The following is a 27,493-nucleotide window of genomic DNA, read 5'->3' as shown; positions in this document are numbered from 1 at the left end:
TAGAAGCGACGATATATAAACATATTGAAGATGCACTATGCTTTTTGGGAAAATGTTTAGGGAAATTCAATGGTAGGATAATATAACAATCATTGAATTGCTGAATAGCCTTTCATTCTGTGAGAACTTAAAAAAAAAAACTGCACTGGAAAGTATTTTTTGTCTGCTTGGAATGAGGTTTAAAAGCATAAATGTGCCTGTGACAAGTAGTACCAAGATTAAAGTCCGCTGATTTAGGTGGTAATAAAACGCAAAAGTGCAAAAAAGGGCAAAACAAATGAAAAAAATAGGGAAGAAGTATCCCAACTGCTCCATGTCATATCTGCTAAAACGCAGAAAAAGAAAATCACAAGCACAAAAGATGCTATAAACACAGTCAACACATTCTCTATGGTGGAGCCACAAGATAGCAGTACTTGGCACTGGTGACTGGAGATGGATAAAGAAAAAAATCCAGATCCAGTGTGGTGCCTTGGAAGGACGTTCAACCAAAGAATGTGTAGGAGCCACTATACATTAGAAAAATTGAGAAAGCAACTGTTTACGTAACTGTTCAATGAATGGAGTGTAGACTGGAATAGAGCCCCTTTTGTGTACCAGTCTTTGTTAAATATCTATGGATGTTATTGCATCATCTTCGAAACATTTTACTTTGTGTGGAACACCACATCAGCTCCCTCTTCAAACCACCTAAGCTCCCTCTTCAAACCACCTAAGCTCCCTCTTCAAACCACCTAAGCTCCCTCTTCAAACCACCTAAGTTCCCTCTCCAAACCACCTCAGAAATGCTTCTTCAGAAGACCTTCCCATGCTGAATTCGATCCAGCAATGTTTCTCCTCCTCCAGGATCAAAGTAGTGCAAAGGTGGTTTCATAATTTCCATACACATGTCTTGTAATTCTTTCACCTGCTACAAAAGTCAATTATTATTATGAAATAGATGCCAAGGCTCTTACATTACTTTCTTCTACTCTCTGAGCTGATTATTCTCATTCAGCATGAAACGCAGGATTTGTTTCCACCCACCTCCTGAAGAAACCAGTAGCACTCCCTCAAAACTGGTGTTGTTCCTGGCATATTTCACATCTGTCTTAGGTTAGTACAATCAGAGAAAATAATGAATTGCCAAATATAAGAAAATGTGGAGCAAACACATTTCCTTGGTTACCTGCAATCTGTTTTCAGAACCATGCGGGAAAGAGACTACACTTGTAAACATCTGTAATCTTGTCGAGCATCCTGAATGAAAGCAAGCATGCCTTGTACATCTTGACCTTTCAGCAGCCTATGTTACCACTTACCACATAACTTATGTAAATCAACAAATAGACATGGGTGTCTAAGAGGAAGCTAAAATGGGTTACATTTAAATCCTGCAAATTCACATCAGTGAAAGGAAACCAGAGAAAAGCAAAGACATGCAGTGTTCCACAGGAGTCCATCCCTGACGCCCCTTGTTTGACATTTAAATTCCTCTTTATTTGGTTTACAAGAACCATAGAAGAAAATAGATAAAATATTCATTACAGCATGATTTTACATGTCAAACCGTAAAGTTTCTTGATTTGGCTAATTTTGTAGCCGTGAACATAACAAATGTCTTACTATAGTTAGTACTACACTTATTACTACGGACACTATCATCCACTTAAGACCCAACACAATCAAGTAATTTATTCAATGCATTAGCGGTCAGGGTCAATAAAAAGGTGTCATCCATGTATAACAGAATTGGTATTCATTGATTATCAAAATGCGGGACATACTTGTACCCTTCAGTTAAAAAGGATTCCAAATCATTAATTTAGAAAAAATTAAAATCCAAGCCAACACAAACTTGTGACTTCCCTGGCCAATCTAAAAGCCTCAGTACAGGTCGTGTGTTATAATGGACCTTTGTATTTAAATTACTGCAGAAAAGATAAACTAGCCGGGCCAACACCCACAGCCAAGTACAGAGAACCTTTATTTATATGTTTGACATTTATATTTAAGTACAAACCATCAACCTGTTTACTTCCAATTATATGCCAACGACACAAATCTGTATGCCAGTAAAAAAAAAAAAAAAAAAAAACTAAAATAAAAACCAGGATTGGCTGCCAGCCCTTTGGCTTTATCAATATCTTTCTTTTGCCTATTGTTGGTAGTGTTGCCAGGCCACGACAATATAATATTAATATATATATATATTTATTTATTTATTTTTTAATACAAAAAATAATTTTGGGCTAAGAGCAAACTTTTTTTGGTCTCAAAACCCACTCATTGTCATAGTGGGGGGAAACTGTGTGTGATGGACTTTTGCGAAATAACAATGTTGTCACTCACAGTGTAGTTAGCCAATAGACGGAGTGTAAGAAAATTGGGAATGACAACAGCAGACCGTTGAAGGAATCATTTTAGTAAACTCAAAAGGTCTTGACTAACGCTAAACCTAACGAATCAGTAAGCCAGACAAACATGAGTTGTCAAACCACACTAAGAACAAAAACCTCGATTTTTTTTCTTCAATTTTTTTTTAATGCTTGACAAAAGTACATAGATAAAAAAAATTGAAGTCGTAGTAGATATACTAACACAAAATACTACAGCAAACAGATTTTTTAGAAAAAAACACTAGAATCAATATATTCCAAAGCATATACAGTGGGGAAAACAGACAATGGGCAGGACTTTCAGAAAAAAAGGGTTTTCTTTTTTCTCTCCTTTACCCTTCCTTTCCTATCTTTCCCCTTCCTCCCCCCCCCTTCAGTGCCTGAGCCACTCCTCCAATGGAGTCCAAATCTTACGGCCCAACTCACACCTCCTTCTACCCCGCCTCAGATAAACTGAAGACTCCAGATTATGCAGGGCAAGAATCCAGGATCTCCAGTTAAAGAAAGTAGGGGCTTCGGGACTAAGCCACTGTGATGTAATACATAGCCGGATTAAAGACATTGTTATGAACAGAAAGGCAGAGACGTGCCTCTTCCTTCCGACCGGGGCAATACCCTCACACCCCATTATCACCATTTGAGGAGAAATACTGAATGGAGTATTGAGTTTATAAAACACTCATCAGATAAGAAAACCCCCAACTTTGGGCAGAAATAAAACATATGTAGGTCATTAGCAGCTTGAACCCCGCATCTGGCACAGCAATTGCCCTTGCAACCCCCCCATTTTGCAGTTTTTGCCGGTGTATAATATAAATCGAACAGTGCCATATAGCTTTGGGTACGTAGACTCCCAGACACTAAGGCATAGCTTGCTAACTCAAATGCCAAACATATATCCATACCAGTCGTACCCAATTTGCCTTCCCATTTGGCATTCTGTAGTGCCAGATCATCAGGAAGACCAGCCAGCAAATGTTGATACAATGTCCCAATTCTAGCCTTTCTTTGAATTAATTCAAATAGAGTCACCTTGTCAAAGAGGTTTGATGCTGCATTTTATCTATGAAACTCCTGATCTGCAGATATTTGAAGAAGTCATAGGTACTAAGATGAAACGTATCCTTTAAAAAAGAGAAGGAGGCCATTTGTCCGTCAATGCCTAGGTCACCTATGACTCCCAACCCCAATGACTGCCATCTAAAGATAACCTGATCTTGAAAAATAGCAGGCAGGAGCCGAGCAGCCGTAAAGGGAGCATAAAAGTCAATATTTGAAATTGACCATTTACGACTAATTTTACGCCAAACTGAGAACATAGCCCCAATGACCTTAACCTTTGTCTTCTTAAATTAACTTGGCTCTAAAATCCGCGTCAAAACCCCCTTGGCAGCATCCCCCAGTCCTAGTTCGTAAATAGTGGGTCTATTAGTGCTCGGGACCTTAGCACTGTCGCCCAACAATGGCAGCCCAAAATGTTGAAGCATGGCGGACCAATAATATAATAAGAAATTCGGGACTGACCAACCACTGCGATCTCTAGAAAGGCACATCCATTTGGCAGCTCTGCGTGGGCGGCGTTATCCCCAGAGAAATCTATGACAAATCCTTTCAGCCCTAGCCAAGCTTTGCTGTGAAAACTCCAGTGGGATGGTCCTAAATAGATATAATAACTTTGGGAGGACCAACATTTTAAGAACATTGCAGCCACCATATAAATAAAGATGTAGATTATCCAGTCTTCCCAACTTAGAGTTAACTGATTCAATAGTCGGAAGGATAATAAGATCTGGGATATTGCCGACTAGAGCAGTAATTTTGACCCCTAAATAAATTGCTTCAGGAACCACAGGAACTTGGGAGGGGCCCATAGCAGATGTTTGAATAACCTGTGTTTTTGTGACATTGAGCCTATAACCTGACAGTCGACCAAACTGCTCTGCTAGAGTTTTTAAAGCAAAGAAGGCTGTGGCAACATCACTTGTAAGGACTACGATGTCGTCTGCATACGCCAGCGTCTTATACTCTGTTACATTAACCCTACCCGGCAAAATATCAGCAGTGCATTCAATCTTACTAAGGAAGGGATCAATGTACAGAGCAAAGAGCAGGGGAGAGCAGGGACACCCCTGCCTAGTGCCCCTGCTGATGTTAAAGGACGCAGAGACCAGGCCAGAAATACGCAGCATTGCCACTGGATAAATGTACAGCGATTGAATGGCCCAAATGAACTGGGGACTAAAGCGTTTCCAGCGGCGAACTGCCCATAGAAACCCCCAGGCGACCCTGTTGAACGCCTTCTCGGCGTCCAACAGGATCGCTCCGAGGGAGGAGCCAGTCACTTGAGCCCAATCCAGGAGTGAAATGACCCGCCGGACAAGGTCGGCCGTGTCCCTGCACGGGATAAAGCCAATCTGGCGCAATGAAACCAATGGGATAATTACCAGCGCCAGTCTGGTAGATAGAATTTTAGAATATATTTTACTAGCTGTATTGATCAGGGAAATAGGTCGAAAAGAGGAGGGGTTTAGCTCTGGCTTGTCTTTCTTCTTAAAAAGAACAATCGTGGTTTGACACCACGAGTCCGGTATAATCCCCCTCTGTGCTGCCCTGAAGACTGATAAAATACCCTGCCGAAGCTCCGGGAGGAATGCCCTATAAAATTCCAACGGGATGGCACCAGGACCAGCGGCCTTACCATTAGTGAGTGTTTTAATTGCCAGCTCAACCTCCTCCCACTCAATTGGGGCAGAGAGATCTTCGTTCTGCTGAGTTGTAACTTGGAGGGTATCGATGTCCTGAAAGAAACCCCAGGCTTTAGGTTAGATATCAGAGCCAGGATTCTCCTCTGTATAGAGTATAGTATAAAACTCCTGAAAAACCCCCCATGACATCCTCCGGTGTATCATGAACATTACCCTGGTGATCTTGAATTCTGATAATACGGTTAACCAAGCTCTTCTGCTGAAGCCGTTTCGCTAAGATTTTGCCAGATTTTTCCCCAAATTCATAGATCGAACCGTACTGCAGGTATTTAGCAGCCAAATCCTGCCAGAAAAATTCCAGGAGTTTAGACTTGATTATGGCGACAGATTGCGGACTTTGAGCTATAGAGACCCTCCTTAATTATGCGTGTTAATTCCATCTCTGCCAACCCAAGCTCCTCGATACGCCCCTTAATTTGTTCCTGTATAGTTTTCCGCCGAAAGGCTGCAAAGCTCTTGGTCTCCCCACGTACTGCACCCTTGAGCGTGTCGCAGACTATACTGTTGGAAGCAGTGCCCCATTAATGTTTAAGAACTCAATTAACCAAATTCTCATATGATCCTGGTAGGCCTGCTCCAATAACAATTCCCTCTAAAATCTCCAGGTCCTAGGGACACTGGCCCTATGAGAAAAGGGGCATTCTACAATCAAAGGATTATGATCAGATAGAATTCTTGGTGGGGAGGGGGGGGGGGGGGAGGCTGGGGGGGGGGGGGCGGGAGATGGAAGCCACCTCTGCGACCTGGTCCGACATAGAAAATAGTCCAAGCGAACCATTTTACTATGAGGGGCAGAATAGTATGTGTAACCATCTTGATCCTTATTATGGCAATACCAAAGGTCAGACAAGTATAGTTCTTGGATTAATGCTTGGAGAGCCCTAAAGACCCTGGGTTTCCTACCCAAATATTTTTTATGACCCCTGGCTAAGTTGAAATCCCCAGGCAGATTAATATTCATATCTCCACAAATACAGATTGGGGTTGGCCATGATGCTAATTCTAGATTCAGATGATTTAGCACCTCCGGATCGTCTAGATTTGAGCCATATATAGTGCAGATAGTTAGAGATCTATTGTTAACCACTAATTCAGCTACCGCCCATCTGCCTGCACTATCCCGACAGGTTTTACTACAAAATCCAACCCCCTGTTTCAACAAAATGGCCATCCCTCTGATCATAGAAGTCTGTTGAGAACATCCAATTAAATCATAACCGGGGATTTTCAGATAGCTCCATTTGTCCCAGGGCATATGTGTCTCTTGTAGACAAAGTACTTCTATTTGCATAGCGTGAACAATTTTAGAAAAAAAGGCCCTTTTTTTGCAGTCATTAAGACCACATATGTTCCAAGAACATAGACACAGCTTACCCTGTCCCATTTGAATTCGAAAAGAAACCTGATCTCCACTGTATAACAATAGTCATTTTGAACCGATATTCTAAAAATGTACAAAACCTAAAGAAAACACAATAAGTACTACGACTATGACTCAGACTCAAATTCAAGCATTTGGTGAACCCCCACCCACCCCCCCTGCCTCAGACCTAAACCACCCCCCCCCCTTCAACACCACCACCACCCCCCCCCCCCCACGGAACCCGCCCACCCCCTCACCCCCTTTATAGGGCAACAGGACCGAAGTCCTTGTGATGAAAAAGAGCTGGTACACCCCGCTCTTCCCCTGGGGGCCTCCCCAGACCATAAACAACTATATGGGGATGAGCCTAATGAAACCAAAAACAAAAAGGGAAAAAATTCCAAAGAAAAACAGCAATTTTCCCATACAATCGGCCCATACCCCTCTCAAAAGACCTGGACTCCTGGAAAAGACAAACAAAGATCAGTGACCAAATTGCATTCAGGAACTGCCTCGCCTGGATTTCAGAAGCAAAAAATTTTAGTCTGACCCTGATGAACAATTTTCAGTTTAGAGGGAAAAAGTAAAAATGCTTGAGCCCCTTTCAACTTAAAGGGTGCTATTAACTGGCGGAGCTGCCCCCTCCGCTCCACGGTTGCTGGGCAGAGATCTGGTCTGACAAAAAATTCGCAACCTTTCCCTGTCCGCTTCCTGTCTGGTCTAGCTAGGTCAGATCTTCTCCCTGGCTAGATAATTATTCAAACATATTAGTATTGCACAAGGCTTATCCTCGGCCTGGGCAGACCTCTGCCTTTGCTTAAACGGAAAGCGATGTGCACGCTGGATTTCAAGTCGCCAGTCCCACTGCTTAACATCGGGAAACGCTTCAGTGAATAGTTCCACAAACTGCCTGACGTCCGACCCTCAACTCCCTTCAGGAACGGCAAGAATCCTGAGATTGTTCCTCCTGGCCCTGTTTTCAAGATCAGTTATCTTCTAGAGCATCTCCTCCCTTTGCGTTTTAATGAAATCTGTGATACCCTTCTGAGGAGCCAGTTCATCTTCCAAGGTGGAGATTCTCTCCTCAGCCTCAACAATCCTAGACGCAATGTCAGAGTATGTTTTGGCCACTCTACGAATTGAATTTTGCATCCTCCGACATGAACCCTGGGTTCGCGCACTCTCCTGACGAGATTCTTCACGATGGGCTATGATAGTTTGGTAGATAATCGAGTGTCATCTCTCCAGGGGGTGGCTGGGAAAGGTTAGGCCCGCTAGCCCCCCCAAATCTGTGGGGTGACCCCCCCACGCCAGATTGTGTAGAGAAGGAATAATCCCATACCAGTGAACCTGGGTTCGTACTTGACAAGAGGGCCCCTTGCTCTCGAATAGCTTTTCGAACTGTACGAGGACCAAGGGGCGAAACTTCTGCCCTTAGTACTTCATTGGTTCGCCAGTCACCGAGCTCACTGTCATCATCAGTCCAGTCTTTATTCGATCCTTCCTCCTCCGATGAACCAGTATGCTCAGACAAGGAATAGAATTTGTCTCCCCCTTCTAAGTCTCTTGCGCTTCCATTATGATTAACCAGAGCACTCTAGGGAAGGAGTCCATTGATTTTTGGTTCTAAAGAGGCCCCATTTTCACCGATCGATACAATTGGGACTACATCTCCCAGTGTTTCATTGGATGCCATTAACTGTGCTGGCTGGACTTCAGTATTAGGCACAGGATGGGTGGTTTTACTATTATTCTCTCTACCCTCAATCCCCGCCTCTGCAGACTCAGGCTCAGACTCAGACCAGGGAACTACTCCTTCTGCCCCTTCACCCGATTTCACACCCACAGCAGACAAAGCTGGCCCCGCAAGTACCTTCTCCACAACCAAAGCGTCCACGGGATTAGAGGAAAGATGCACCGGTTGCCCACGTTGTTTCTTTCCCAGCGCGTCTTCACTTCGCCAGTTTGTGCCTTAAACATTGCAGGAAGAGTCCGTCCAGTCTTTGCCGGTGCTGTGGGCGCCACCTGACTATGATCCAGGCCCCCAGCAGCTGACATGTCCGCCTGACAGATCGGTGACTCCACTTCTGTGCCAGTTGATTTCCCCGAAGCAGTTGCCCGGGCTGCCTGCGCACGATTCCCTGCTGCCACTGAGCTCCTCCCCGGTGCTTTCGGAGGTATAATGTTACAGGAATAACCAAACCGGTGAGACAAACAGTGATGGCCGGAGCAGTATGCAGAAGAGCCGAGCCAGAGACACAGGATCCTGCTAGTAAGTCGATTACGTAGCAGCGACGACCCCCACAACATGACCGACAATATCTTGAGTGTCTTAGATTGTCGCGTCCAGATGAGGGAGCTCACATATTCTCCTCCCCAGAAGCAAAATATAAATCGGTGCTCGGGTGAGTTGACCAGGACAGAGCGTAAGCCCAGCTCACTCAGCCGAGTGACCGGCGCCATATTGCCTAACCGCAGGAACAAAACATCAAATTGAATACAAATAGAGATTCTGTTCCAGAGATGAGCATACCAAACATACTTCTATTCTGAATGGTCTTTAGGCTTCGGGAAAAGTTAGAAATTGGACCATTATATTCGAAAAAAATCTATCCATGCTTACAAACACCATGCCGCTCCTACAAACCAATTATTGGATGCAACTCAAAATGTTTCTAGGTATGAAGAGGCTGGGTGGCCGCCTCAGTCTACAAACCCCTTAAAAACTACAAAGACTACATAATCATGCAGCCAAAATTGCACCTAAATAATTAGAAACATGGTGACTAGAAGCCAACCTTTAAAACACTCTGATTCCTGACGGAATGAAGGGATCGTGCTATGCGCAAAATCTGCCTCCCACTCATCACCAAATACTCCTCAGCCAGGAACTGCACCTAACCCACAAAGGTACCGATCGAGACAAACATTTTATATCACTGCCATACAGGACACCCAGTTCAGAAAACCCATTAAGACTGAACTGTTCAGACTGGTGTTGCACTCTAGCCTTTTGACAACGGGGGAAGTAACTGAGAAAACCAGATAGGGGTTTCAACTCTTGCATCTGGTTGGACTCTACCAACCCATGACCGGTTTCTGACTTTACAATATTATAGAAATTCTTTACTTAGACAACTACGCACTCTCCCACACCCATTGGTCGACATGTGGGGCTTTGTAAAACTCGAATATACTCAACAAGCAGTTAAAAACCCCACAACTTTTGTCATGTCTCCTCAACTACTGCATGTATGTCCAAAAGACCAAGCACAGTAAGAGAACCTATGTCTGGCAAACAGCACACACGTGTATACACAATAAGCAAGAGCACCATAGTCCGTTTTAGGCTTTTTATTGGCAATATACAATGTACTTCAAGAGGCAGCCTATCGGAACCTTTCAGATCCGGAATACAAACCTCTACGGATTTCTTCACACAGTTTTTTTTCTGTTTCTTGCTAAACCACAGGAAAAAACACAGAAGCATAGTCTCCACAGATGTTTTCATGTGCCAAACAAGATTAAACAAACAAGCTTGTTACATTATTTCTACTGTCACCATGGACGAAGAGCGTTATTTCTATTAGTTCCGGGGGGTATTGTTGTGTCAGGAAAGGTGACCTTGTAAGCCTATTCGAGAAATGTCAACTACCTTAATTGTAGACGGCCCCTGAAGAGGCACAAATCCGTTGTGTTGTACCAGCTAAGTGTCTTCAGACAAAAAATATAAACCCGGAATCATTGATCTCTCACTAGAGGTCAAACTTTGATTTCGAATGAAAGCAATTGATAGAGTGAGGCTCGCTGCTCTTATTTTTCTCATCATTCTCACCTCATTTCTGTTGCGCAATGCCTAGTCATCTTCATTATCTCCATTTACCCTATTTCTCTACTCTCACCTCACATCTAACCTATTAAAGACACTCAATTCCTGCTGCCTGTTCCTAATCCGTCTGGTCACCTTTACATAATGCATTCTCTTTTTTTCAGTGACCTCTCATTCTCTCCACCCCTACTCCTTGGCGTCTTACTGCTCTGCATCTCACACTCATTTCTTTTCATCTCTCAATATGGTATTAGCCACAACATTAAAGAGTTAAAAAAAAAAAAAAAAAAAACACTTCGGACCTATACAGAACATAATAGAATTCTCTATTTATGTGTATTCCAAAATATATTTTGGTAGAAATAAAGAAAGATATACAACACTGCCAGGTCTATTTTAGTAATAGGGAGAGATAGGAATATGCCATTCCACCCATGTGCCACCTTTTCCTCTGTCCTCCTTTGATTGCTTACTCTCTACATACCTCTCTATACCATCTCTCTGCTCTTCGTCCTTACATGCCTCTTTTCTCTATATGACTCTCCTGCCCATCAGCTGCTCCGTTTTCATTCAATTTCACTGCTAGGTATGCTGTATTTTGGAAACTGAGCAACATGATCTGCAATAGACCAACTGTGCCTCCGCAAAAAAGCAATGGGGTTTTTATAGTGACAAATTCATTGTTTATTTTACTCAGTCTTGCATCAACAGAAAGCCACTACATTTCAGTCAATCACTACAAAGTTTTTGGTGCTTATATTTTAGTCACACTGCAAAAAGATTTTACAAATGTGACTGTTTCAGCATCAGGCAAGAGCACTAGATTATATTTAAAATGCACTATGTTTGCCACGATACAGTTAATATAGCTGGGTGTATCTGTAGGTGGTGTGTAGGTCAAGTGTACTAGTGGCATAAACTCTATATGCATGATATACAAATGATGCAACAGTTCGGTGTATACCTGTGTCATGGATCAATCAAAAGGAAATAATGCACACTTTAGAATTACACAGATTATTTTATATACTAATAATTCGTTTGGCAACACCAAAACGAACTAAGCATGCCTTTAAATGTATCAAGTTTACAAAGAATGACCTACCTTTCCTTGCGAGATGAACCGATTTCGGTCTTGTAGTGGATGATGGTTAGGGGATGGTGAATGCCAGAGGTGAAACGGACTTTGATTCTGTGGCCGAGAAACTTCGGATGAGAGTTTCAGGTGTTGAGGACTACCGTTAGGCTCCACAACTTGCTGTTCCAACACAGCATGACCTGAATCTGAACTGTCTGGACCATATGCAGCGTCTTCGAACTGGGGCAGTAGATCATCCTGAAGAAGGTCCTCTGGATCAAGTCCAGTGAACGGCTCTGCTTGAGATTCAACATGATGAAGTAAGTTTTCCTCTAAAGAAGAAAATCCATTGCTCTCTATATGTTCATTAAAATGGCCGATCGGAGTTGCAGCTGCAACAGGTGCAGTATAATTAAGGTTTACAGGAGACAATTTCGAATTGCTGAAGTTATCCTGAGAATGGACTGGAGGAAACAAATGGAAAGTGTTTGTGTTTAATGGTGCGTTAGCATTCATGATGTGCTGCGTAGTCTCTTGCTTGGTCCCTGATGCAAAAGCTTCACTTCCAGTAAAATCCGATAGAGGATGTGCTGGCTGACTGGTATCTAAAGCAGTAGTGGGCTGCAGGAGATTGTTGGAAGAAATATGATTATTGGAGAAGGAATAAGGAGGAGGAAATGGTTGTGTAGCACCAACAGAACAAGGAGTCATAGTAGGAGATAGGCCATCATATCTAACATCTTGCGGACCACCAAGATGATTCCCAATAAAGTGCATTGGAATCCCTGAAGTTTGAGTGAACTGTTGGACAGTGTGAGAGCGCTGTGGACTTGACTGATTTCTAACATGAGGCTGCTGATTAACGTGGATCCTGTGCGGGGATGAATCACTGACCTCCATAAACTTTGTTTGCTGATTTATAGTTTCTGGCCCTTGATTACCGACATTTCGGTTTTCTTGAGACTGCAGTGAGGCACATGGTTGCGACTGATCATTGGTCTGAAATAAGGAAAAGTCATGGTGTGCTACAAACCCTTTGTTTTGCTGCATAGACGGAGCAAGCACCTGATGATTGAATGGAGACCCATTTTGACTGCCGATCGGAGCAGCCGTTTGGTGCCCCCACATCGGGCTGCCAACGGCCACATCTGGAAACATGCCATTGGCCTGACTTTGTGAATGGATTGGTGAACAGCTGAACTGTGAGCACGGAGACAATACATTTTCGACAGAGCTATTGAATGGTTGGTGAAGTTTGAGTGACTCAAGCGTAGTTAATGGTTCAAAGTCGTTTATCTTTCGATGTGCTTGAGAGTCTTGGACATTGTTGAGTGAGTCAACATGCAAGGGTTCAAATTCAGCACCCAGGTTCAATTCATCAACAAGTGAAACAGATACTGGCTGAACAAACGCATCATCCGACAAACCTTCCAAGGTCTCACCGAAAAGTTGAGCATCGTCAAAAAAGTCCATAATGGGATCAGTCATAATGATTATTTCACACCAATGTGACTGTTTACCAAAATGGGCTTAATAGTGTATTTTGGGTGATTAAAAAACTGCTGTCTTTAAAAGGTCATGACTGAATACCGCAGGTAGGTCACTGGTACGTAATTTGTTGGAGAAACATCTTTTGAAATTAAAACAGCCTATGGAGTAAACAAAAGAAATATCATTAATTTAACAGCTGTGACTTAGGTAAATGCTTACTAAAGCAACATTTAATTAAAGTAGAGGACTAAGCAATAAATGAGATGTTATGTTAGATATGATGCCTTGTTAAATGATAGTTGTTAAATGGGATTCGATGTATCCCAATTTCCTGAATTAAAAAGCAACCAGAGAATTTCAGTCTGAAAAAATAATTAATGGATTAATTGTAAAATAGAGCCACAACATTTGTAATGGATGTAATGGGGATCATCTTAGTTTGGTGCAACATATATAGGGTGTGGATTGAAAGCATAACTGAGTTTGGGGAACATGATAACACAACAATAACTTTAAAAAAAACCTTGGATGCAGAATAAAAGGATGACAGACACAGAAATGTTTGGTTCATGAATAAAAGGGTTGATAGGATTCACCTAAAGAAAAGTAATCAGAAGGGCTTTAATGAACACAGTAAAATTATGAATCATGCTAGAGAAGGGGGGTGGGGGGGTTTCTAGAGTACAAAAACTGTGCATCGCCACTCCCTTTATTTTGAATGGGGAATCTGAGGTTGTTCCCGTCAAATAGACCGCCAGAAACATCATGGACCGCAAGAGGCGTTTTTACCTTGAGATCCATTTGTGCAAGATCATGCAAACACTTAAGAGGACTGAAACCAACTCTACTCAATTAAGAGCCAGTTCACCTAACGTATGCCATGTACAACGCTCATACTTCTCGATTTGCAATACTAGATGAACTGCTGGGTTCTGAAAGTACAACTGTACAAGTCGGTCTGCCATTTGAAAGTTTCAATATGCCAACTTTGAACTAACTAAGAATCTAATATACACACACACTTTTATAGTTGTTGAATAATAATCTAGCAAAGCACTGAGTTTTTCATGAAAGTGTCTTTCCTGGGAAGATAGAGAGTATGCAATGCCACTGAAACACTGCATCAACCTACTTTTTAAGGATTACTGTTAACACAATGCAAAGTGTGTTTGTATGATTGCGTTCACTACTCTGCACGAATAGTATTATAAAACAAAATCAGTTACATGCAGGTTTAATATGATTCACGACAACTGTCATACGAAGGGTGAACACAGGCAATGTTGTTGTATTTTAGTAATATCTTTGAAGATGCAAGTAATAAATCACTGTAACACGCTTTAGCTTTTTTCTGGGTCAAGTGCACCGTTTCCAACCCCTATATCTTACAGCCTTGAGAACATTGTTTTGTGTTCAATGGCTGCAGGTATGGTATTGCACTTGACATGAGAACACTTAACAGATATGTCAATGGCTGCTTCACAACTTTTTAGAGGTAGGTTAGGTAGGGTGACCAGCTACAAAGACCTACATATGGGACATTCCACAAACACAGAAGTTGGACTAACAAGTTTGCATGGACCGAGGGCACATAATGACTGACAGCGCTCACCAATATCAAAAATAAAAATAAAAATACCAGAATGAGGAACTAAGATGACATAACTGCAATTTGTACACGCTGTATGAACTGCGGTAACAACTTCTTTCTGCTATAGGTTATTCGGTAGAAGCACACAAAACATGCCTTCCTCTATGCTCTGTTGCCCCTCCTGGAAAATCAGTAAAAGTTTAACATTTACTGAAATTTGCTGGGAGAGAGAATTAAAATTCAGTACAGTCTCTGTAAATTTAGGATGCCTGGTCTCCCTAAAATTCAGGAGGCGCAGAATTATATTCAATAAGATTAAATTGGTTATTAGTAAGCACTACCCAATTAAAAATACGATTTATACAGAAATTACAATGTGGGATTATAAAAGTGGCTTCATTTTATTCTCAAATCTTGGCTCTTGCCAATTTTCAACATGTGTAAATCACAAAACTACGAAGAAGTAAAAGGCAGAGCAAGAGGTCTCAGGCAAATAGCTTTTGCAGCACTTCCTGGCCAAACTTATAATCGAGGCGGAAGCCTCCAAAAAACTGTCAACAGAAAGCTTGTGGGTTAGCTAACCCATGTATCAAACATCAGTTTTCTATTTCCCTGATCCAGAGCGCAACATATCAACACACCAATGTGTCTTCCAATTGATCATTTAGAAGTATTTTATTGTCCATCACCAGTTTAGATAGGTTTCCATTTTCTTCGAATGCCAATTTCCTTAAAATTCAAACTGGCTACTAGGTTTTCTCAATGCACTAAGGAAAAACGGGAATGCAATATAAACATAATTGGCACACATATCCACCAAGCACAAATACGACAGCCAAATGTCTAGAGAAGGCAACACCTGCCAACTTGGCCACAGAATATTGTGCACTAACATAGGTCGGTGGTTGGGGCCCAGGCATAGATAGTCGAGTCAATACATTATTCATCTAGCAAAGGTGGCTTGAACTCCTGGCTCAGCTGTATTCGTTGCCTCAAAAACTCACAATTAGCTGGATTGACAGCGCAGGTCTCTATTTCAGTTCAGAAAGCAGTGACATTAGTATTTCAAATCTAAAATGCGCATCATCTTCTTAGATTTTGCCTGGGGGTATGGCAAGAAAACTGGAACAACAACTTAATCATTCAGGTAGAACTCCTATCGGCACTTTCGAATAAGTCTACGAAACCTAGTGAAGAAGACAGATACAAAAGGCGTTAAGCTCGATTATGCATCTGGTCACTTTAATGACCACAAAGACGGGCAGCTTCTACAAAATAAGCTAACACACAAAAAAATCTTTTTATTGAAATATCATAAAAGGACAGTACATTACGATCCAGCAGCCGATTTAGACCCTTGCAGAAACACCAATCAATGAGGCTTAAATAAAACAATTCAAAGGCACTGAATCATTTAGAATAATGAACACAAACCAGCTCATCAGACCGAAAGTCCGTTTTCTACAATCCATATACTAGAGACTTAAGGGTTCCCTAAGTATCCAATCTGGGGTGTACCAAAGTACTGAACACAACAATTTAGGGAGAAAGCAGATAGACTGGGGTCCTGATTAGCAGGTTTCCAGTCAGACTAGTGAAATACAGCTTAGCACCAGGCAAAAAGTGGGGGTAACCATAGAAAAATATCTTACTTTCCTACACCCCGCTCTAGAGAGGAGATTTTTGCCTCAGACACCTCAAAACTACAAAAACCTGGGGTAGTGATGGTCTGCCCATAGAGTTCTATCATAAATATGCTGATATTATGGCAGACAGGCTCCTGGAAGTGCATTAAGAAGTCCTGCGCATCGGTAGCCTATGGGCCTCAATGCGGGAGCACGGATTGTAAAGGTGCCAAAGCCCAGTATGGACCAGATGGCTGCTTCGGCCTTAAGGCCCATATCTCTCCTTAACAGACATGAAACTTCTTAGCAGGATGCTCGCAGCACACCTACAGCCTCAGCTTTTAGCCGTAATTCATACAGACCAATCGGGCTTCATTCCACAGCGTAATACTCTTTACATCAACGGCCCGCATATACCATGCCACACAGCTCCATGATGATGCTTAAGACCTGGCACTGTTACACATCAAGCAAACACTTGATTCCCTGAACTGGGACTACCTATGGCATGTGTTGCGCAAAATTGGTTAGGCTCTAGATTTGTCTATTTATTCAGACCTCTACACCAGGGTGCGTTCAGGTGTAGTGTTCTCTGAACACTTTCGGTTGAGGTGGGGTACTTGGCGGGGGCCCCCTCTTGCCCCTCCCGTTTACCATCAACATCGACACTCTAGCAGATATCCTGCAAGGAGCGAGGGGCCCATGGGAGCCAACACTGGGGATGAGACTAACCATGTGGTTTTCCTCTACTCTGACAACGCCCTGGTGTGTTTGCGGCAACCGACCTATTCAGTGACTATTCTACTTAATGTCATGTATGTATGAAGAGCTCTCTGGTCTCTGCTAACCTGGATAAGTCTAAACTATTTCCGTTGGGGAAACTGGTGGGGATACCTGTTGAAGAGCTTCCTAGGACGGGGTTCCCCTGGGCGGATGCCAATGTTCGGTATTTGGAGGTCCCCTTGAACCATACATCTCCAACATATCTGTCTCAATGTGGGGAGGGGTATTGCCATGATCTGATTCTGGAAAGATATACCTGCTTCTACAGGCGGGAAAGCCATAGTAAAAATGGTCATACTACTGCGATGCCTCTATGCCCTCTAGAGCCCCCTGTATGCGATCCCCAGGGACTACGTTTGCACTCCTATCACGGATCTACTCTGAGGACACAAACGTAGGCGTGTTAAGCTTGCCACACTAGAGAGGACACAGGGCCATGGCGGTGTTGCGGTTTCACTTCTTGAAATCTACTACATGGCGGCACACTTGCAGCATGTGGTTCACTGGCTTGCCTCGGAAGACAATTGGGATAAACAGCTCCTACGGGACACCACGTCGGGCGTTTCTTGCCAGTCCTGCTAATGAGTGGGTTGTGGGTCCCAACCACACTCTCCTATATTGTTCGACTAGGATTCAGTGTTTGGGAGGGAGTGGGTTGGCGTGCGCTTTACGCCTCAGACATGCCATTGTGGGTTTTGCAACCGTTCCTACAAATTGCCAACTATGTTGGTGCAGAGATAGAAGGATAGAGGCTGGGATGCTATGGGCGACGTCTAACCTGGAGTGTAGTTTATTACTGGGGGGGTGGGGAGGGGGGACCTCCAATATGTCACAATTACGACCATGGATAGCACGCGCCACCCCAAAACCCCAGCGACACTACCAAATATAGCTCACAACTGTAGACTGATCTTCCATATTTAGAAGGTGCTGCGTGATGATTTACTACCAGCAACGCTGTGTGCCAACCAAATGGAAGGAAATAATGGGGGACCCCTTAACAGTTGGGGAATGTCTAGGGGTACATGAAGGAGTGCAGACCGTCAGCTCCAATGCCCGCTTCAAGCCGCTGCAAGACAATTTTGTACACCAAACCCACCTTACTCCGCAAGCCTTGCAGGTCTTGACCACCCTGCTGCATGCGCGTTGTGTGGCCCCAACAGCGGAATTTATAAATATAGTATGGTCTTGTCCTTATTTGTCCCCCACATATGGTATGGTCTTGTTCTTCTCTGTCCCCTTACTGACAGGAGGTATTGCAAAACCCGAATAGAGCCTCAGGATGAGCGATACAGTTTGAGATCTGCCAAGTCTTGTTGGGCTTGATTACCTCTACTGCAAAGAAAAAAATGAGCAGTTTGTCCCCCTAGGCCTGGTGTTGGCGAAGCGGCGCGTAGCAATTAAGTGGCTTTGCCAAATGACAGCCACACATGCAGCGTGGTTAAGGAATGCTTCTGAATGGGCAGTTGCAGAAGAGGTGCGAATGAGGCATGTTCATAGAGATGATAAACTGGAAGACGACTTGTGAGCTTGGTCAGCCAGGTATTCTGAATTAAAGGAACCAGAGGTAGTGGCCAACCACAGGATTGAGGTCCTGTGACATACTTGTTACCCTACCTTTGCTTGGTAAGAGCGGACAATACCCAGTGCTATGAATGGGTGCACCACAGGCAGCTCTGGGCCATTTACCCTGCACTTCTATTGTACCGGTGGCGGAGTGGAATGTGCTCGAAAGTGAGGGGAAGGAGGGTGTTTAGTTACTATTTCTCCCCCCCCCCCCCCCGTCCTCCTCAAACACCCAAAATTGGTCTTTCAGGGACAGTGGCCTCTACGTACAAGCATTGGCATAGCCAATAGGTCTCGCCTTTGGGACCTTGCAAGTGTTTAGCCATGCAACAGTTACATAACTAAAGATAAGGTCCCAAAAGCGAGACCTATTGGCTATGCCAAGCGGCCGTGAAAGTGAAAGTAATCGCGGTAAAACGCGGCGCGCCCGCGCACATGCACTGTAGCTCTAGGCTGGCCTGGTAGCACTTTTTGGAGCCCTCTCAATAAGTCTCGCCAGACCAGCACATGCGCTGGGTCAGGCGAGACCTAAAAATGCCATTTGAAAGGAACCACAGGAGAAGCTTCCCCAGAAACTAAATTTACTTGTACAAAGCTCTCGTTTTGGAAATAAAAACGACGTAAAACAGCTTCTTGAGGTTTTTAAAACCTAGTGAAGCAAAACATTTCCCCACAACACTACTTTTACCGAGAATAAAGATGAAAAGATTTGCCAGTTTGCTTTTATCTTCTCAATAAAACCGAAAACGCTGAAAACTGAAGTATCAACTGCCACTGTAATGTTGACTGTGGTTTTCCTTGGCGGACAAAAAATTGTGACAGTGTAATCTTTTCTTGGTTCAACGTGATTTATCCAAGACATAAGCAACGTTTCATTTATCTCTAAATAGGGAGAAAAATAAAAAGTTCGAGCAGGAAACCTGCTGTATGCATTTTTAATAGTTTTGAATTTCGAGTGGGCTTTTGATGTATGGTTTTCATTTTATTAAGAGGTAAAAAAAAAACTACAATGTTGCCGCTATATAGACAGTGTTTGCAGTTAGAACTGATAAGCCTTGGTGACAAGTGTTTAAGGATCCATCACAAACACAGAACTATTAAGATCCCATAATGGAACACATTAACAATGCTTAAACCTTCAAATGGTACGTCATGCAGACAACAAGGTTTTACCATGGTGGTAAACTGTTGTCACCCTTAAACCTCTACGTATACAGCAGATATACTCAGTATGGGTTATGATGTATTAATGAACTCACTTATTTCGATTACAATACAACGCGGTTAGTCACTTTCTTGAAAATCAGAAGAATCCTTACAAATCGCATGCCAAAGAAGAGGACACTGCCAGCCACATTCACGAAGCAGGTTGACTCGTAGAGCTGGTCTATTATAAACTGCGAAGAAACAAAGAACAATGAAAAGGGTGTTAGATAATTACATAAGCATTAGCCATATTTACACATAAGTGTATTATTTTTTTTGAAAACTTGACAAAAACCGCGAATAGACAAAAAGTTAAGAGTAAAATCAAGTACTCCTTGTTCTGCATTAAAACAGGTCGCTTCAGGAACAGAGCGGCTGCCACCAAAAAACTAGGAGCTAGGAGTTTTCAGGCAGAATGATGCTCCATGACAATCAGTACTTCATTTGAGCCAGTGGTTGCAGTGGGCGTCACTGGCGCCAATGTTTTCTCTGCAGTCTTTGACCGAAAGCAAGCGAGAAAAAAAAAACGTGCCAAAGCGGGAGAAAGACAGCAAAACTGTAAGAAAGCAAGAAAGAAAGAAAAAAAGAAAGAAAGCAAGCAGCGTGAAAAAGAACATGAAAGGGTGAAATAAAGTGACCGGGAGTGCTTGGAGGCGGATGAAAGGAACCGGAGGTGGAATCCAGGCCACAGCAGTGGTATTCGGCACCCCTAACATTGGATAACGGTGGCCTCCGGTTTAAGCAAAAAGTTGGGCCGTGGCCCTTATTCTATTTCAAATGAAGCACTGGATATAATAATTAAGGCTCAGTTTTCCGTTTTTACTTTTACAGATAAAAAAAGGACAGAAATGAATAGGTTTTCTTTATTAGCTTTTAAAAGCAAAAACACGGAAAAGTGTTCTTTTGAGAGACTAGCCGGGCTGTCATTCATATATTCCAGTCAAACAGTTCTGCAAGGTGACAGCATATGGAGTTAAAGAGAGAATGTAAGTTCCCTACATAACTGCATCTCTCAACATACGTTTGTATTACACTGCTAATATATTCAAGTGGAGGTACTGTTTTAATACATTTGGTTGTTTTTAAGTGCTAGAAACCGCCACACCGCAAAATATGGGTGCATATTTTTTAGTCAAATGAACAAGTTACTTCCCTTCGATAACAATGTATCTGTAAGAAACCTTAGTTAGATTCCTCACCTTAGAATATCCCCAGGCGTCAGGCTGGATCCGGAAAGATTTTGTGTCAGCAATACCCCTTGCGCGTCGCTAAACGTAGTCTGCGGCTCCGCGTCAGTCGTCGTCGGCGTCGTCGTGCGCCGGAATGACGGAGGACTTAGATGCCGCCCTCGCGCGCTGATGTCAGTTCTTGTACATAGCTTTCCGCGCCAGGAACGCAGAGCCATGCAAGAGACCGACACTGGCGCCAAAAAAGTCTAGGGCCCTGAAACTACCGCCCCATCTCGCTCCTCCCGTTTCCAGCCAAAGTCATCGAGAAGACCGTCAACAAACAGCTGGCCGCCTTCCTCGAGACGAATGGGTCCCTCGACCCCTCAGTCTGGCTTCCGAGCCAACCACAGCACAGAGACCGCCGTCATCGCCGCCACCGACGACATCCGAGCCCTGATGGACAACGGAGAAACAGCGGCCCTCATCCTCCTAGACCTCTCCGCGGCTTTCGACACGGTCTGCCACCGCACCCTAGTGCAGCGCCTCAGCAACATCGGAATCCAGGAGAAGGCACTGGATTGGATCGTCTCCTTCCTCGACGGAAGAACACAGAGAGTCCGCCTACCACCGTACAAGTCAGAGGCCACCGAAGTCATCTGCGGCGTCCCTCAAGGATCCCCGCTGAGCCCCACCCTCTTCAACGTCTACATGAGCCCCCTCGCGGCCATCGCACGCCAACACAACCTCAACATAATCTCCTACGCCGACGACACCCAGCTGATCCTCTCCCTGACCAACGACCCCGCCAGAGCCAACCTGCACGATGGGATGAAAGATGTAGCCGAGTGGATGACGACCAGCCGCCTGAAACTGAACTCAGACAAGACGGAGGTCCTCATCCTGGGCTCCTCGCCCTCCGCATGGGACGACTCCTGGTGGCCCCCCGCCCTGGGCACCGCACCCAAACCGACGGACCACGCACGCAACCTGGGCTTCATCCAGGACTCCTCCCTCTCCATGACCAGACAAGTCAACGCCGTCTCCTCGTCGTGCTTCAACATCCTGCGCATGCTACGGAAGATCTTCTGGTGGATCCCCACGGAGACCAGGAAGACGGTCACCCAGGCCCTCGTCACCAGCCGACTGGACTACGGCAACGCCCTCTACGCCGGAACCACCGCCAAGCTCCAGCAGAGACTCCAGCGGATCCAGAACGCCTCAGCCAGACTCATCCTCGACATCCCACGTAACAGCCACATCTCCGGACATCTGAGAGACCTGCATTGGCTCCCCGTCAACAAAAGAATCACCTTCCGTCTCCTCACCCACGCACACAAAGCCCTTCACGATCAAGGCCCGAGCTACCTCAACAACCGAGTCAACTTCTACGCTCCCAAACGCCATCTCCGATCAGCCAGCCACGCCCTCGCCGCCGTCCCCCGCATCCGAAGAGCGACAACAGGAGGAAGGTCCTTCTCCTACCTGGCCGCCAAGACCTGGAACTCCCTCCCGACCGACCTGCGCTTGACCCAAGACCACCTCTCCTTCAGGAAGAAGCTCAAGACCTGGCTGTTCGAGCAGTAACGGCACCCCACCCCCCAAAGCGCCTTGAGACCCTACGGGTAAGTAGTGCGCTCTATAAATGTCTTTGATTGATTGCTTGAAAAGGATAACCTTAACCCTAGATGTCGGTTCGCAGAACGGGGAGGATGGGTGGGTCGGTGAGGAATCTAACTAACTAATGTTTCTTACAGATACATCGTTACCGAAGGTAAGTAACTTGTTCCATCTGAAAGAAACAGGTTAGTTAGATTCCTCACCTTAGAATAGATACCCCAGCAATACCAACCCCGGTGGTGGGTCTGCGAACCAAGATCACACCAGAAAGTCCTGGAGAACAGAATGGCCAAAGAATCCGTCTCTCCGGACTTGGCTGTCAAGGCAATAATGCTTGGCAAACGTGTGCAGCGAGGCCCACGTTGCTGCCTGACAGATGTCCTGCAAGGGTTCTCCCCGACCCAGGGCAGGCGTCGCCGCCGTGGCCTGAGTGTAATGGGCCCTCAACCCAACAGGAGGTTCCTTTTTAGCGAAGGATGGTTCTCTTGTGCACCGCCTGCCCCTTCTTAGTGCCCACGTAGCCAACGAAGAGTTGGTCGTCCACCCGGAACGGTTTTGTGTGGTCCAGATAGAAGGAGAGCGCACGTTTTGGGTCCAGACGGTGGAGCCTCTCTTCCTCTTTCGAGGGATGCGGAAAGAAGGTGGGCAAGGTAACAGACTGCCCGATGTGAAAGGCAGTAACCACCTTAGGAAGAAAAGAAGGGCGAGTCCGCAGAACAATCTTGTCCTGATGGACAGAGAGGAAAGGAGGCTTAGAAGAAAGAGCCTGGAGCTCACTCACCCTTCTGGCAGAGGTGATGGCAACCAGAAAAGCAGTCTTGAGAGTCAGAAGACGAAGAGGGCAGTTATGAAGTGGCTCAAAGGGAACACACATCAGGTAGGTTAACACCAGATTCAAGTCCCACTGAGGCATCACAAAGGGGACAGGAGGAAACATGTGAGTAATGCCTTTTAAGAATCTATTTACAACAGTGGACTTGAAAAGAGAAGGCTGATCAGGAAGCCTTAAGAAGGCAGAAACAGGAGAAAGATATCCCTTAATGGTGCCCAGAGCAGAGCCCTGCTGGGCCAGGGAAAGAAGAAAGAGGAGAACCTCGGAAAGAGGGTCGGAAAGGGGATCCACAGCCTTTGCCGTGCACCATGCCACAAACTTGTTCCACCTGCAGGCGATACACTTTCAGTGGAAGGACGCCTGGCTGCCAGGACGCCTGGCTGCCAGAACGACTTCACAGACTTCAGGAGGCAAGTCAAATGGCATCAACTGCTGCCGCTCAATCTCCACGCATGGAGGTGGAGGCGGGACAGGTTCGGGTGGAGGACCGTCTCCTTCTGCAGCAACAGAAGTTCCTCCTGAAGAGGCAATCAAATCGGGGGATCGATTTACAGACTGAGTAGCTCGGGATACCAGTATCTTTGTGCCCAATCCGGAGCCACAAGGATGACTTGGGCCCGGTCGCGCCTGATCTTCTTCAGCAGTCTGGGCAGAAGTGGTATAGGCAGAAAGGCATATAACAGACCGCAACTCCACTCGCGACGAAAGGCGTCTCCGTGCGAGTGCCGCCTTGGAAATTCCAACGTGCAGAACTGAGGACATTGCGCGTTCTCATCGGTGGTGAATAGATCTAACCAAGGCTCTCCCCACGGTCGAAAGAGGCCTTAAGCCACATCAGAGTTGAGACGCCATTCGTGATCCATCATGCACCGGCGGCTGAGTTTGTCTGCTCTGGCGTTCAGAGAGCCCGCCAGATGTTGAACCACCAGGGTGATGCCCTGATGTTCCAGCCATGTGCAGAGCCTCTTGACAAAGGGTCCACGACTCGACCCCACCCTGTTTGTTGCAATACCATATGGCGGTGGTGTTGTCCGTGAACACCTGCACTGCACTTCCCCGGTCAACGGGAAGGAATGCCTTCATTGCAAGCCGGATTGCCCGTAGCTCCAATAGGTTGATATGGAGCTGGGACTCCGCCGGAGACCAGAGGCCTCTGATCTCCGTCTCTCCCATGTGGCCCCCCCATCCCAGGAGGGACGCATCCGTCACCACCACATGTTCCGGTTGGGGTAGGGAGAGGGATCTGCCACTGACCCAATCGCGGTCTGTGAGTCACCACTGCAACTGTCTTGGAGTGCCCTCCGAGATCAGGACGTAGTCAGACAGGTTACCCTGATGTTGGCCCACTGGAACTTCAGGTCCCACTGCAGAGCGCGCATCCGCCACCTGGCATGATGCACCAGCAGGATGCAGGAGGCCATCAGACCCAGCAGCCGTAGAGCCATCCTGACCAAAACTCGGGATAAAGGCTGAAAGATCGGAATCAGAGCCTGAATATCCCGAACCCGCTGTTCGGGAGGATAGACCCGAAACTGCGCTGAGTCCAGAACCGCTCTGATGAAGAGGAGCTTCTGGGAGGGACTCAGATGTGACTTCGGCACGTTGGAGAACCCCAGCAAATGCAGGAGGTTGGCCGTAGTCTGGAGATGGGAGACGACTGTTCGGGGCGAGCCCGCCTTCAACAACCAGTCGTCGAGATAGGGGGAAGACTGGAACCCCTAATCTGCGCAGATGAGCTGCAACCACAGCCATCACTTTCATGAACACCCGAGGGGCACTGGTGAGGCCGAAGGGGAGCACAGTAAACAAAGAGCTTGTGGCCTACCGCAGGTAACTCCGGTGGGCCGGTAGGACGGGGATGTGGAAATAAGCGCCCTGCAAGTCCAACGCTACCATCCAGTCTCCAGGGTCTAGGGCAGCCAGAACCTGAGCTAATGTCAGCATCTTGAACTTCACCTTTCGGAGGAAGGCGTTGACGCTCCTGAGGTCCAAGATAGGGCGTAGGCCCCCTTTGCCCTTCTTGGGAACCAGAAAGTAGTGGGAGTAACAACCCCAATCTACTTCTGGGCCAGGAACGCGCTTGATGGCCCCCTTGGCCAAGAGGGCCGTAACTTCCTCCTGCAGAAGTTGCAACTGATCCCCCGACATGCGGTGGTACTGCGGTGGCATGGCTGGAGGGGGTCGCCTCGAAGGGGAGGGAGTAGCCCCTTCGGACGATTTGCAGCACCCACGTGTCCGAAGTGATGGTACGCCAGTGGAGCAAGTGATGGCGAACTCTGCCTCCCACTGTCGTGGAATGGGTCTGAAAGCTCGGACTAGGAAGGCTTTGAGGCAGATGCAGCGGGAGCAGAAGTGGACTGACCGGCTCTCTGTCCCCCTGCACCGCCACGGCGGAATCCACGTCCACGACCGCATTGAGGCTGGTTCTGCGGCCTGTGGCTGGACGAACATGCGGGGGCACCCCTTCCTTGGCCACGAAAGGGGCGAAAAGCGGAAGTTTGCGGGTGCTGGGCCGAGAGGCCCAAGGACTTGGCCGTAGCCCTGGAGTCCTTAAAGCGCTCCAGCGCGCTATCCGCTTTGTCACCAAAAAGGCGACGGCCATCAAAGTGTATGTCCATGAGGGTGCTCTGGACATCCCCTGAAAAGTTTGTGGACCTCATCCAGGCGTGACGACGAATCGCCACCATCGCTGCAATCGTTCTACCCAGCGAGTCTGTGGTGTCAAGTCCACATCGAATGGAGTACCGTGCTGCATCCCGCCCCTCAGCAAGAGCCTGGGCAAACCGTGTCCTGGCCTCCTCCGGATACTGGGGCAGCACGTCCGCTACCGTATCCCACAAAGAGTGAGTGTAACGCTCCAAACGGCATTAATGGACCGCAACCCCAGACTGAGGGAGGAAAACAGTTTTTTCAAACTGCTCCAACCTTTTGGATTCCCGATCCGGAGGTGCGGACGGGAAGGCGGTTTGGGACGTAGAGGCCTGGATAACTAGACTCTCAGGGGTGGGGTGTACAGACAGAAAGCTGGGGGTCGCCCGGAGCTGGGCGGTGGCGCCGGGCCACAATCCGATCCACAGGAGAGACTGTGGAGGGCTTGGACCAAGTGCCCATCAGAACGTCGGTGAGGGCCTCATTAAACTGCAGTAGAGGCTCCGAAGAGCTTACCGGCGGTTGAAGCACCTCAGTGAGGAGGTTAGTCCTCACGGCCGCTGCAGGGAGCTCCAGGTGTAGGGCCTGGACCGCCCTGCGCAGCACCACAGAATGAGTCGCACCCTCCTCCGTAGCCACGGAAGGAGGAGAGATGAAACCAGTGTCAGGCGAAGTGTCTCGACCACTGGCATCCCCCAGCTCGTCTGCCCAGTCCTGACTTAACTGGCACTGCTGTGCCAGAGGGTCCTCAGACCCTCCCAGTCCTCCCCTTCATCCGTCTCCTGGTAAACAGGCAGAAAGGACGGAGCCGGGTAATAGATGAAATGCTCACCCATCGACGCCGGAGACTGTGCCGAGCGGCGCCGCTCCGACGATGGACCCGGACCGGGGCTGAAACTAGGGACGACGTCGTCAGAGGACGGCGCCGGGAGCAGCACCATGGGGGTCGGTGCCGGCGGAGGAGCCGTAAGGTCAAGCGGCGTCGACCAGGATCAAGGCCTGGATCCCACGGGGACCTGCAGTGTCGGGACCAAAGTAGTCAACGGCGCTGGGGCTGAAGCCGCCGGCTCGCTAGGCCCCACAGTCGGACCTGCGGGGCCTGGAGGCACGCCGGCAGGCATCGACGGCAAAGCGAGACTCTTCATGGCCACGAGGAAGTCCTGAATCTCGCCCGGAGTTGCATGAGGCCCAGGGATTGGAGGGTATGGGGCCGGAGGAGACTCCTGCAGCTCCGGCGGAGCCGCGCGGGTGGTGCCACCCGAACCCTCGGCAGAGTCGTGCGACCGGCGAGGGGAGTAAGAAGAGCGATGTCGCTTCTTTGACTTCTTTTTACTGTGCCTCGACTTACCTGAAGGCGAGGACTTGGATCCCGACGAGCAGTGATGACTTCGGCTCCGCGATCGGTCCCTCGACGTCCTCCTAGACCGGGACCTCGAGCCGACTGCCGGATCTCCAGGAGCTTGCGGGACCGCTCCCGCCTAGCCTTCGAGGTCAAGGCCCGGCAGTCGGTGCACGACTTGTCATCGGGGTCGGCCCCAAAACAGTAGAGAC

General features: G+C 46.6%; 1 protein-coding gene across 6 annotated transcripts in view; it reads right to left on the bottom strand.

Moving 5' to 3' along the window:
• CHD9 (chromodomain helicase DNA binding protein 9) overlaps positions 1 to 27,493 on the bottom strand; it is a 1,905,864-nt gene that overhangs the window by 1,753,000 nt on the left and 125,371 nt on the right. For all 6 annotated transcript variants that reach the window (XM_085637757.1, XM_085637759.1, XM_085637761.1 and 3 more), the window contains exons 3-4: positions 19,729 to 19,866; positions 11,441 to 13,062 (exon numbers count right to left, since the gene is read on the bottom strand). In XM_085637757.1, the coding sequence (XP_085493883.1) occupies positions 11,441 to 12,901 (1,461 nt within the window). In that variant the 5' untranslated portion in view covers positions 12,902 to 13,062; positions 19,729 to 19,866. The remainder of the gene's footprint in view (positions 1 to 11,440; positions 13,063 to 19,728; positions 19,867 to 27,493) is intronic.

The sequence above is a fragment of the Triturus cristatus genome, chromosome 12 (genome assembly GCF_964204655.1).
Source record: "Triturus cristatus chromosome 12, aTriCri1.1, whole genome shotgun sequence".
Classification (NCBI taxonomy): Eukaryota; Metazoa; Chordata; class Amphibia; order Caudata; family Salamandridae; genus Triturus; species Triturus cristatus.
Note: the sequence above shows the minus strand (reverse complement) of the source record. Positions and strands in the feature narration are given on the sequence as shown.